General features: G+C 38.3%; 1 protein-coding gene across 4 annotated transcripts in view; it reads left to right on the top strand.

The window, feature by feature from the left end:
* Window positions 1-13,314, top strand: part of LOC121280521 (NCK-interacting protein with SH3 domain-like) — a 187,594-nt gene that overhangs the window by 52,703 nt on the left and 121,577 nt on the right. The window contains exons 8-13 of one of the 4 annotated variants that reach the window (XM_041192603.1): window positions 1,797-1,933; window positions 4,553-4,774; window positions 5,501-5,807; window positions 7,142-7,390; window positions 7,728-7,876; window positions 7,966-8,376. The exons of the other annotated variants lie outside the window; for them this stretch is intronic. Of the exons in view, the coding sequence (XP_041048537.1) occupies window positions 1,797-1,933; window positions 4,553-4,774; window positions 5,501-5,807; window positions 7,142-7,390; window positions 7,728-7,876; window positions 7,966-8,179 (1,278 nt within the window). The 3' untranslated portion in view covers window positions 8,180-8,376. Of the gene's footprint in view, window positions 1-1,796; window positions 1,934-4,552; window positions 4,775-5,500; window positions 5,808-7,141; window positions 7,391-7,727; window positions 7,877-7,965; window positions 8,377-13,314 lie in introns of those variants that run through there. 4 annotated transcript variants of the gene reach the window in all.

Consider the following 13,314-nt stretch of genomic DNA (forward strand, 5'->3'; position numbering starts at 1 on the left):
TGTAAATTTCTTTGAGGCTTAAGCCTCCTTAAGCTCCTCCGATTACTCCTAAAACTTGTTTCTGCACATGTACTTATCCTTGTGATCCTCATACATTTTCTTCCTGAGTTATCTAGCATCTGGTTTTGTCTTTAATTTGCTTCTATTTTGTTTATTTATTTATGGTCATGTCTGTTTAGTCCAAGTTGCTGTTTTAGTTATCTGTTTGTTCTAAATAGATTTATGTCTTGAAAGGTGTTCCACTTGGTTGTCTACTGGAACATTGTTGAATGACTGACAATTAATTAATTTAAATTAGTCCTTCATTCCTATGAAATTAAATCTTTTTAACGTTATATCCTCAGTTCCTGGCTTTAGGTTTGTCTATTTCCCAGGTAATGTTGAACTTGATGGCTCTGTGGTCTCTACCCCCAAGGAGCCATGACTTACATTTTCTCTGTGTACCCCCAAGGAGCCATGACTTATATTTTCTCTGTGTTGTGAAGGTGATTCATTGATATGTGCACTATCCCTTACAGTCTTTGATGAACTGGAATGTGAAGCAGTTGTGCATTGAGATTAGCAACTCCAACTTTAAAGCCACTTAATTTTTCCCAAATTAATATAGGCTTGATTGCAATCTCCCTATGAAATAATTTCCATTTTTTCACATACTGTTGCTGTGTCTTCATAGAGAAACTCAATCCTTATGCCCTCCTGGAGGCTTGGATAATTAGCCCTTGCGATAGCTTGATTTGTTTTTAATATTTAGAGATGTTTGAAGTGGTTAATTTTGTAGCTTTCTGCTTTCCACAGATATAACTTATTTTCCTTTCCAAATGTTCCTGTCACCCAGCTACTTTTCTCTCTGCACTCTTTCCTGGTGACTGTACACTGAAAGCTATACTTATTCCCATTCTCTTGATTTTATGTTTCTGATAATCCTGTTATATTGTCGTTCCTTGTTGCTAGAACAGTCTCCAGATCCACCACTGTGGTGCGTTGATCAAAGGCTTTGTTTAGTGACATGAATCTTGAAAGGGCTGTTGTAGAAATTGATATTGAGCTATTATTGGCGATCACATTGGGAGCCTGCAGGGTAGCCCCTCGATCTCTCATTCCTCTCCTATTTTGTGAACAAATGAAAATACACCAATACAATTTATCAGCTTTGAAGATTTATTTTAAATGGGGATGAAAGTGCATTACCGTAGAACCAATTAAAAGCACCAATGTATTTATATAGGGCTGTTAAAGTAATAAAATGTCCTGAGGTGCTTCACAGGAACATTACCAGGAAAATTTGACACTGAACCACATAAGGAGATACTAGGGTGGATAACCACCAGCTTGCCAAAGGGGTAAGTTTTAGAAGTGCCTTAAGAGAGAGGTAAAAAGGCAGAGAAGATCAGGGAAGGGATTTTATAGCTTAAGGCCTTGGCAGCTGAAGGCATTGCTGCAGTGGCGAGTGATTAAAATCAGGGATGCTGAACAGGCCAGAATTGGAGTAGCAAAGAGATCTTGGTGGTTTGTAGGGCTGAAAGAGGTTACCCAGGGCAGGATCAGGCTATGGAGGGATTAGAAAAGCAGGATAATTTTAAAATCAAGACTTTGCTTAACCAGAAACCATTGTAAGTCAGTGTCCAGTTATATTTACTAGAACCCATGTAAAATGATGCAGTTTTTTTTAGCACATCCAACTGTGTACCTAATTCCAGATATATTTAAGTTTTAAACATTCCAGTAGTGGTGCCATTTAAGGCTATGAAGGCTTTTGCAATGATTTTGAATTCCACAATTTTTCACCTATAACACAGGTAGACATTCCATGGCTGCTTGGACAGCACTTTGTGGTCCATTCGGAGGCTTTGGCCATTAAGGATTCATACAATGAAATTACACTCTTTCAAGAAATAGACGGTTGCTTCAAAGCTATCTATTCATACATTTCCAGGTAAAATAGTTGATGTCTGCTGTAATTATAATGGGTTCTAATTCTTTGTGGACAGAAAGATGTTTTGTAAATCTGCCATGCAAGGAATTTCTAGAGTTACCTAAACCCAGTTGCTGTGATTTAAACAAAAGAAATGAACTGCAGGTGCTGGAATTCTGAAACCAAATTAGAAAATGCACGAGCCACTCCACAGGTCAAGTAGTGTCTGGAGAATATAAATCAGTTGTGCTCCTGATGTGAACCCTGCTTGGAGAATTGGGGGCACTAGTTGATCTGTTGTCTGTACAAATGCTCCCTGATCTGTGGATGGGCCAGCTAATGTTTCACATTCTTCAAGTAAAGCTTGCACCCAAAACATTAGTTAGTTTATTCTCTCCACAGATGATCTCTTGAATGTTTCCAGCATTTTCAGTTTTGGTTTTGGAGAAATTAATTAAACTCTGGAGTCTCAAATATAAAACAGGGCAAAGGTTGTCATAATACCTTCCATAAACCATTGTACTGAATTTATCTTCCTCCAAGGTTGTACTAGTCGATGTTAGAGAGCTTGCTAATTAGATTAGTGCAGTTTGCCATTTTTATTAATGGTATGAATACATTGCAGGCACGTTTCCTTTTTACTATCCCAATACTCTATCTTTATTCTCAGTATTCTTTCATCATCACTGTTCTTTCTATTTCTAACATTTGCAAACTTTGTGGCATTTCATCCTAGGACTTTATTATAAGACCTTAAAAGAAGTGGTTAGTGAGCTAGTTGAAGCGTTGGTTTTAATTTTCCAAAATTACCTAGAGTCTGGGAAGATTCCATTAGATTGGAAAGTAGTGACTGTAAATACTTTTTTTAAAAGGAGGGAAAGCAGGAAACTATAGGCCAGTAGGCCTAACATCTGTTATAGGGAAAATTTTAGAAGCTTTTACTAAAGACATTATAGCAGGCACTTGGAAAAATTCAAATCTAATTCTAGATCTAGATAAAATTCTAATCAGGCAGAGTCAATATGGTTTTGTGAAAGGGAAATCATGTTTAACCAATTTATTGGAGTTCTTTCAAGAAATAACATATGCTGTGGATAAAGGGGAACCGGTGGATGTACTGTACTTAAAATCCAGAATGCATTTGATAAAGTGTCACATCAAGGGTTATTGTGGAAAAAGCTCATAATATAGGGGGTAACATATTGGCATGGATAGAAGATTGGCTAGCTAACAGGAAGCAGAGAGTAGGCATAATTTTTTTTTGGTTGGCAAGAGTGGTGTGCCACAAGGATCAGTGCTGGGACCTCAACTTTTTACAATTTATATAAATGACTTGGATGAAGGGACTGAAGAAATGGTTGCTAAATTTGCTGATGACACAAAGATAGGTATGATATTAAGATGTGAAGAGGACACAAGCAGACAAAGGGTTATAGATAGCTTAAGTGAGAGGGCAAAGAGCTGGGAAATGGAGTATAATGTGGGAAACTGAAGTTGTCCATTTTGGCAGGAAAAATAAAGATGCAGCATTTTATTTAAATGGTGAGAGATTGCAAAGCTCTGAGGTTCAGAGGGATCTAAGGGTCCTAGTGCATAAATCACAAAAGGCTAGTATGCAGGTACCGCAAGTAATTAGAAAAGATAATGGAATGTTATCATTTATTGCAAGGGGAATGGAATACAAAAGTAGGGAGGTTATGCTTCAGTTGTACAGGGCACTGGTGATGCCATATCTGGAGTACTGTATACAGTATTGGTCTCCGTATTTAAGGAAGGAAGTAAATGCGTTGGAAGCATTTCAGAGAAGGATTACCAGACTAAACCTGGAATGAGTAGGTTGTCTTATGAGGGCAGGTTGGACAAGCTAGGCTTGTATCCACTGGAGTTTAGAAGAGTAAGAGATGAGCTGATTACCTTTAAGATCCTGAGGGGTCATAACAGGGTGGTTGTGGAGACGATGTTTCCTCTTGTGGGAGAATCTAGTACTCGGGACCACTGTTCAAAACTACGCTGTTGCTCATTTAGGACAGAGATGAGTATTTTTTTCTGAGGATGGTGAGCCTTTGGACCTTTCTTCCTCAAAAGGCGGTGGAAGCAGAGTCTTTGAATATTTTTAAGGCAGACCTAGATAGATTCTTGATTAACAAGGGAGTGAAAGGTTATTGGGGGTAGGCAGGAATGTGGTGTTGACGTTACATTCAGATCAGCCATGAACTTATTGAATGGTAAAGTAGGCTCGAGCAGCCTACTGCTGCTCCTAATTTGTATGTTCATTTGTTCCTTTTTCAATAGAGTGACTAGTTTTGTGTTACAGGATGGTTACTGGATTAGGTTGAGTATTAAGGCTCCTTTCTCTTGTTGACCTCACTATATTTGAGAGATTAGATTTATATTCACTCTTTCAGGTGTATTAGAACCCTAAAATTGATCCACTTTAGTCCAAATTCTAATCCACAGCATTAATATGTACTGCTCACCTTTTTATTTGTTGAGGAATCGTGGTCCAATGTTGTTTAATGATTTTGATCAAGGTTGAGGATGTTGTAATTCGGTTATTCCAAATTTGAGTGTTAAAAGTATTGTAGGAGGATGAGAACGTTACCTTTTCATGTAACTTTTCTCTCTTTTAAAAAAAAAAAGATCCACTGTTAAACATAGCGGTTTGGAAGAAGTCCTTCATGTCCTGGAGACGAACGCCATCAAACTGGCAAAGGCCTGCCACCTCAAATGGATAAATCGAGGCAGGGCAATCCAAGCAATTTGCAAATCCTATCAAACTCTCATCATATATTTTTCTGATATGAGTTACAGTGACCATGACATCACAGCGGAAAGCATCCTCCTCAAACTCCAACAGCCTCGGTATTATGTTCTCCATTTTTAACCTGTATTTGAAATTGAATGTATTTTTCAAGCTGATAGTTGTGAACCTGTAATTCTTTGCTCGTGAGTGAAGGTTTACTAACAAGATTTAGTATTTGGGGGTTTGGCAGGGGAAGGAATATTGGCCTTTATATGGTGCATTTCAAGACCACCTATAGCTCTTTACAGCCAATGAAGTATTTTGAAGTCTATTCACTGTTGTATTGTGCGAAGAGTGGGTAGCCAATTTGCGCGCGGCAAGCTCTTACAAACAGCAATATGATAACCCGATAATCTAGTTTTTAAGTGTTGGTTAAGGAGTAAATATTGGCCAGGGTACTGGGGAGAAGTCTGCTGGTCATCTTCACAGTAATACTGTGAAATCTTTTATATCCAGCTGAGAGGGAATTGTGATTTAACATCTCATCTAAAAGAGGGTACCTCTGACGCTGCAGCACTCCCTCCTGACTCGTCAAGTCTAGATTTTGTGCTTAGCTCCTGGTATGGAACTTGAACCTGCAATGTGCTGGTTCAGAGACCAGAGTGCTACCAACTGAGCCATGGCTGACACCATGAATTACATTGCAAATGTGCAGCTCCTTTTTTAAAATTATTTTTAAAATAACAGGTTCACCATTCCATTTGTTAAGGGGAAAATTGTTATTCAATAGCTGCAGTGGCCAGTTCCTGTATTTGTGATTTTTTTTTCTCTCTTTAAATTTACAGCATTCTGCTTGCCATTTTCTTCTTGAGAGATCTCCTGCACCACTTGGACAATCTATCACTGTTTTTTCAGGAAAGATTTGTGAACCCAGTCAGAGTACCTGAAAGGGTTCAAGCCACAATCAATCTCCTTGAATGCAAGTACCTTGGAAACAATATATTGTGGGAGAGCAGCTTTTTGCTGGGGATACAGCTGCTAGAAAGTGGTGCTCTTTCTCGGCCACCTATGGCGAGGAAACCACATGGACCTATGCTTCATAAGACGACCGCTAAAGCTACTGACGAGATAGCTGTCTCTGTTAAAACTCTGGTTAGTAGATTTTTAAAATATTGCCAGTAAATTAAGCATGTAACATAAGAAATAGACACAGGAGTAGAGCAGAGGACCTCTTAAGCCTTATTCCACCTTTCATTATGATCATAGCTGCTCATCCATCTTAAATCCACTTTCCTGCCTGTTCCCCATATGCCCCTATTCCCTGAGAGAGCAAATATCTGCCTTATCTTGCCCTTACATATACTCAATGGCTGAGCATCCACAACCCTCTGGATTAGGGAATCCCAGAAGTTCACAACCCTTTGAGGGAATTAATTTTCCTCATCTCAACCCTAAATGACCAACCCCTTTTCCTAAGACTGTGTCCACATGTTCTAAATTTCCCAGCCAGGGGAAACAATCTCTGTGTCTACCCTATCAAGCCCCATTCAGAGTCGTCTTGTGTGTTTCAACTATATCATCTCGCATCCTTCTATGCTCCAGAGAGTATAGGCCCAGTTTACCCAGCCTCTCATCATAGGCCAACCCACTGATCCCACAAGCAATCTTGTGAATCTTACTTTACTGCCTGCAAGACATGCATATCCTTCCTTAGATTTGGAGGACAAAACTGCATGTGGTACTCCAGGTATGGTCTCGTCAAAGTCCTATACAGCTGTAGCAAATCTTCCTCATTCTTATATTCCAGGCCAGCATGCCATTTGCCCTCCTAATTGCTTGCTATACCTGCATGCTAACTTTTCCTTATGCGAGTACACCCAAGTCTCTCCTTAACATTTACTAGTCTCAACCATTCTTGGGGGAAAAAAAAATTCTGCTTTCCTATTCTTACCACCAAAGTGAATAATCTCTCACTTCCCTAGATTGTATTCCATCTGCCATTGTGTTTCTCACTTACTTCGCCTGTCTATATTCTTTTGTGTCCTCCACAGTTTACATTCCCAGTTAGCTTTGTATCATTAGCCAATTAAAGGTACTGTTTGTCTCTTTATCTAAGTCATTAATATAAATTGTAATTGCTGAGACCCTGGCATTGAATTGAGCCTTGTGCCACTCCACTAGTTACAGCCTGCCAACTTGAAAATGTCCCATTTATTCCTGTTCTTACTAAAGTAATAGTTACTGACTTGAATTTTAACTACTGGTGAACTTCCTTACTACTTTTATCAGTGGAGTTTGTGACTCTATTACTCAGCATTGGTATGTTATGAAGTGCTGTTTTCTTTTACTGTGTGTGTGTCAGGTTCTTTGGTTAGACATGGAATAAAAACTGATCATTGGCAAAAATGGGCTAATGGAAATAATGTTTTATTGTAAAACAGCTCTGCTTAACTTTCCTTGACAATCGATTGTTTTATTTTTATTAGGTGAAGAATATTGTTGACAGTCTGAAGGAGAGATTCCCTGATAATGCAATCATCAGAGCTTTCCGTATCCTAGATCCAGATAGGATTCCATCTGACCCTGAGAAACTAGCTCAATATGGAAATAGTGAAGCAGCAGCTCTCCAGAATCATTTCTCAGACCTCCTTTCTAATGATGGAAAAGATTTAGTTGCTGAGTGGGATCAGATGAAATACTTAATTGCATCCAGAAAAGGAGAGAGTTTGGATGAAGTAAGCAGTGTTTTAGAATATCGTTACATTTTCTAGATTAATGACTTGTATTTACTCTATATTGTATACATTAATGTTATGAATATTGCATGCTAAATATTGTGAAGTGTGGAACGAACTGAAGAAAAATAAACCTGCTACTGTGAAACCGGTACAGAGTGTGTATTTTGAAATGAATCATATCTTTAATGTAGAAATGCAAGTTCATTTTGCATGAAAATGACAAGTCACTTGAATGCAACTTCCAAATGCAAGATATTTGTATATTGAGAGCAAGAGTGAATGTCCTTTTTCTTTCTTCTTCTCCACCCACTCCTTACCTCCCCCCTCCCCACAGGTTTGCATTGACCTGGCACACTCTGATATGTGGAGAAAAGAATATCCAAACTTCTCGATTCTATCTGAGGTTTGTGTGGTGATGTCTGCATCAACTGCTGAACCTGATATAGGATTTACATCTGTGAACTTGATAAAAAACAAATACAGGTACAATCAGGTTGAGTACTGGCCAGCAGTTTTCTTATATAATTTATTATCAGTTGAACGATTTTTTTCTTACTTAATTTCTTCTGCAGGAATCGGCTTACTTCAGACCAACTCGATCAGTTGCTCAGGCTGTGCTTGGAAAAGCCGGAAGACAGACAGGATTATTTAGATGCAGCCTATGCTGCATGGCTACAAGCTGAACAGTGGAGGCTTCTCCTCAAGGAATGGAGGAGAGGGGAAGAATCGAAAACTGAATCTGATTCAACTGAATCAGATGTTGATCCTTTGTCTGACTCAGAATAAAAATGATTGCTGCTGACTAGTGTCTTTGGACATGCATGACAGAAAGGGGGAAATCCGATTTCTTTGTTAACTCGTGATTCTCTGTTGGTGCTATGTTGTTTGTAATTGTATTACAAAGAAATGTACATTGCCTTACATTACATTACATTTGCCTTACATTACATTACATTGCCTAAAATAAAAGGCATCTCCCAGTATTCTGTATACTGTTCCTTTATTGCCGATTGATAACCCAACACAACATGCTTCCACATCATAGCATGTCTACCATACAATAAAGAATTAACAAAATGAGATTTTTATACATTAGTTTAAATACAGCTGGATTATCATGACTCTGGCATTTGGTACCTTTTTAATAAAAAAAAACCTTGACACTCACTAGCTTTCTTAGAGGCTGAAACAGTCATTGACTGTCTAAAATGATTGGAGGTAATAAGTTCAAGGTGTATTTCAGCTGCTGTGGTTTGTGGGATTAGTGCAGTGATACTTGGATACAAGTTAGATATGAAGCAGCAGCCTGTAAAATTACATTCTAAATCTCTGGAAAGCTAATGTGTTTTAATAGTGCATTAAAGTATTCGGGAGTTTCAAAGTCAGGATCAGTATTTGGGTCCTGTGCTTCCTAAAATGATAATGCGAAGTATTGGGGTTTTTGCAAAGAGTGAAACTTCATATTGGATTATTCCATTTGAGTGATATTTTAAAATGTAGCAGTTAATATGATTTTAAAAAATATCAAAGGCTTGTATTTAGTTTTGTTTTTTGATGAGGCAGCTGTATACTACTTCAGGGAGTTCCAGAGCTCCTCATTCCATTATGTAATGCAGAAAGAGGAAGCTCGGGCTTTTATCTGAGCTGTCAATGCCATTGGCATCGGCAACATTTTTTAAAAAAAAAACACTTTTTACAAAAGGTTTCACTTTTATGAATGTTCAGATGTCTTGCGTGCATAGATCAGTATAAAAAAAACCCCTCTGTACTTTATTATTTGTAGTACAGTATAAGTCTCATATCTCAAAGAAGCATATAAGAAATAAACATCCCTAGATGGGGCCTACATCCATCCTAGAATAATGCTGGAGCTGTAATTTACTGTGTTGACAGGGGCCCATTTACTACCCTACCCTTCAATGGTTTAACCTGCTTGTATCCTGTACAGCAAACTACTTATTCATCATTTACCCATTTCATTTTATTTTATACGAGTTACATTTGTTTGATCTTGGCTACTCTGCTAACTTGGAGAATTTCAGAATTTGAGTGCAAATAGTTCCTAATTGCGTACCATCCCTTTCACTTTGCCTCTGCTGATCATCTGAACGCAGCCTGATAATCATTGTGTGGAGCTGTTTACTTATGTTGAAATCTTTGCTGCTGTGGTATTCACATTCACCACATTGTAGTGATGAGGCACCATGGTGATAATAGCATAAGAGCACAGGGTTTTGGGGAGAGAGGAACTGTGAATAGTTTAAGATCCATGAGCTGCTCCACATGCAAGCAGCTGACTCACTGAGCTACACAACCGCTGAGATCCATGAAGAGTCTATTTCTGAACATAAAGTAAAAAGTGTATGGTCCTTCCAGCTTACATAGAAGCTCAGTAGTGTATGAGCTTCACTTGGATTTCAAAGGGCACTCTTGCGTGCTTTCAAGTTGTGTTCATAGATAGTAAAGCATTCTGTACCGCTGTTCATTATTGTTTTACCAAGTCAGTGTACACCTGGGCTTCCTCCCTTTACTCCAGTAATTGTGTTGATAGAGTTTTTGATAGTTGTCCATGTATGCGTGGTTGTGTTTTTGTGCTTTAATGAAACTTATTTTTTTCATGCCCTGTTTTTAATTATTTAATCCCGTTTGTGGTCATGCATCTTATTTAGTGTTGCACTTTGACTTGTGAAATGACCAGACTGATGCTTGTTCTTGCATATCCTCATCCCACTTAATTTTTATTTTGCTTTTCCTGTGCCTATTCCTAAACTACTGATTTGGCCTGCTTAATATAAATTGGTATAGCACATTGGGTTTGGTAGTAAATGTGTCCATTATTTTCTGATGCTGCTTAGTTAAGTCAATTCTGGTTGTGTAAATTTTAGTTCATTGCCTATGTTTAGTGTCACTTTAAAAATATACAGATAGTCTTAACACTAGTTTGCCAAAAAATTAATGTAACAAGATTTCTATAGATTGCATGATCCATTTGTAGTATTTTTACCGCAGGCCATTCATTCATTCATTGTGCGTTTAATATTAATCTCATCATCTCACATTCACACTTAATTGACAAAAGAACTTTATTCAAGAAGGTGCTAATGTGGTTTTCATTGAATTACTAACTTGTTGTTGTGTTTAGGTGAAAATTGGAAATGGATTGACAGTATACAGTGTGCTGAGCACTGAAAACGGATATAATTGAGGAAATATTATGCTTTGACCAGGATGATGCATTTAAAAATTTATGCTTGGAATTGGTATTCTGTTTATTTGGGAGATGGAGAGTGATTTAATGCGTTTAGAATTCTGTGCTTGGATCAGAATTACACTTGGACCAGGTATGTGGCTGTGCTTCACTTGAATTGATTGTATTGCGTTTTTGTACTGTATACAGGCTGCTGTTGGTCTAAAGAAAATAAAGATGTTATCAGTTTGTTAAAGGAATTCCTTTTGAATGTGATGAATTCAAGCTGCACACACAAGATTTGTGTATTTTCATACAAGCCATTATGGCTCTATGATTCTAACTTGGCTTGAAGCACTATGATGCGCTATCAGTAATCTGAGTTCACTTTTGTGCACTTTGTGTAAAAAAATAAATAAATAAATAATCTTCTGGTTAGGCCATAATGAGGCAGGCAGTTGTGGAAAAACTGTAGTCCATCTCCTATTTCTCAATTGTAAAACTATACAACTGGCTCCTGTAGAACCTTTTTCATCAGGAGAAGAATGTGATGTACTTATTGAGGCAATTCAAATGAATGAAAAGTATGAAGATTACTGCTAGGTTTTAAATGTTCATTTGTAGGTAGTACATGAGCGCTTTTAAACAGTTGGAGAGGCATTCTGTCTGTTTGCCTGATATATCCTTCCTTAGCTCAGTAATTAACTACTTTAAATCTTCCTAAATAGTTTTGTAGTCTTTGTAAGAACTTCAATAGTGTAGACCTTTTTAATATTGTTAAATATGATGGTTGAAACATTGGGATTAATATCTGGTAAGAATATGTACATGTAATTTCTTTGTACATGTTATCCATAGTGTCTGGGTTCAGAAAGAACTGATGAATTTGATGCATTGATTTAAAATTATAAGATTTTAAAACACTTTGTGTAATTTAATAAAGTTGAGGCTCAAATCAGAATATAACGAGAATGGTAATGTAAGCTAATATCATGGCTCATTCTGTCTCCTAAGATGGAGGATTCATGAGTAATACGTGACTCATGGATTCATGGACATGAGGAAGAACTTTTTTTACACAGAGGGTAGTGGATGTCTGGAATTCGCTCCCCAGGTTGGTGGTAGAGGCAGCAACTTTAAATTCTTTTAAAAAGTACATGGATCTGCACCTTAAGCTGCATGGCTATGGGCCAGGTGCAGGAAGGTGGGATTAGAAAGGGCACTTGGGTGTCGTCGGGCTGGCATGGACAAGATGGGCCGAATGGCCTCCTTCTGTGCCGTAACTTTTCTATGGTTTCTATTTCATGGGCTGTTTGAACAGGTTTGTATTTGGGAAATTAGCTAATCCTGCATGGTGTTGCTCATGGGTATTTTGGCGTGTGGAAACACTGATGATGTTTAGTGTGGCTGCAATGTGAGAAAATAGGGCACAATGGTTGGGAGAGCAATGGTTATGAGCAATGTTAAAATAAAAACCACTAAAGTTCAAAGTAGGAGCTTGGCTAATGTCTTTTAGGAGTCCCAGTCTCCAAGTGTGACATGCACAGATTGACACTGACACTGGTGCATCCTAAGAATTGACTCTGTTGAAATTCCTCACTGGAATGTGTTGGAATTCATGGCCTAGTTTCAAGGAAACCTGTGTGAATGAATTTATTACATATGGCACATTTAGTATTTTTGCAGAATGATTTATTTGGCATGTCTGCTCTCACGTGTAAACTGATTTGGGAGAAAAAGACTCTATGAACTTGTTCTGACTTTTTGGAATTTATCCTTTAGTCCTTTGTAGCATTTTACTCCTTAAATGTACGCGTGAGCTGGATTTTGTTAATGTATATTTTTGTAGTGTGAAGTTCAGTTAGTTGTTTCAACATGGTCAGTAGCCATGAATCACCAGGGTTTGGAATAGTAAGAAAGAGGAAGGATTCTTGTATACAGCCTCAAACATTTCCTGCCATTATGATGGAATGGTTGTATGATGGTGTTAAAATATATTGAGTAGTTTTTTGCAGCTTTGAAATGGTGGAGTACCTAAGGATTTTGAGAAAATATTGGGTGATTTGTAGGGTTCTCTGTCTCCAGCTGTTGTAATTCTTTAAATCTACTGTCAGGACTTTTCTCAAAAAATCAACCCTTGAATCATTGCAAATTACCCTCCTGTCTTCAATCTCCCTTTCCTCTCCAGTGTCCTTGCACGTTTTGTCATCTCCCAAATCTGTTCCCATCTTTGAATGCCTCCAATCAAGTTTCCATCCCTGCCATAGTAACAAAACAACAGCTCTTATCAAAGTCACAAATTACGTTCTCTGTGGCTGTGCCAAAGGTAAACTTCCTCACCTCTTCCTTCTAGACCTGTCTCCAGCCTTTGACACAGTCGACCACACCATCTTCCTCCAATGCCTTTCCACTGTCATCTAGCTGGGTGGCACTGCTGTCGTCTGGTTCCATTCTTATCTGTCTAATCGCAGCCAGAGAATCACTTGCAGTGACTTCTCTTCCTCCTTCTGCACCATTACCTCTGGGCCCCAAGGATCTACCCATTGGCCCCTCCTATTTCCCATCTGCATGCTGTCCCTTAATGATATCATCTGAACGCACAGCATTAGTTTTTCACTTGTTTGCTGCCGAAATCAAGCTGTACACCCACCCCCACCTCTCGATGACTCCATTGTTGCTAACTTAGACTGCTTATCTGACATGGAGCATTGGATGAGCAGAAATTTCTCCCACC

This window comes from Carcharodon carcharias, chromosome 7 (genome assembly GCF_017639515.1).
Source record: "Carcharodon carcharias isolate sCarCar2 chromosome 7, sCarCar2.pri, whole genome shotgun sequence".
NCBI lineage: Eukaryota > Metazoa > Chordata > Chondrichthyes > Lamniformes > Lamnidae > Carcharodon > Carcharodon carcharias.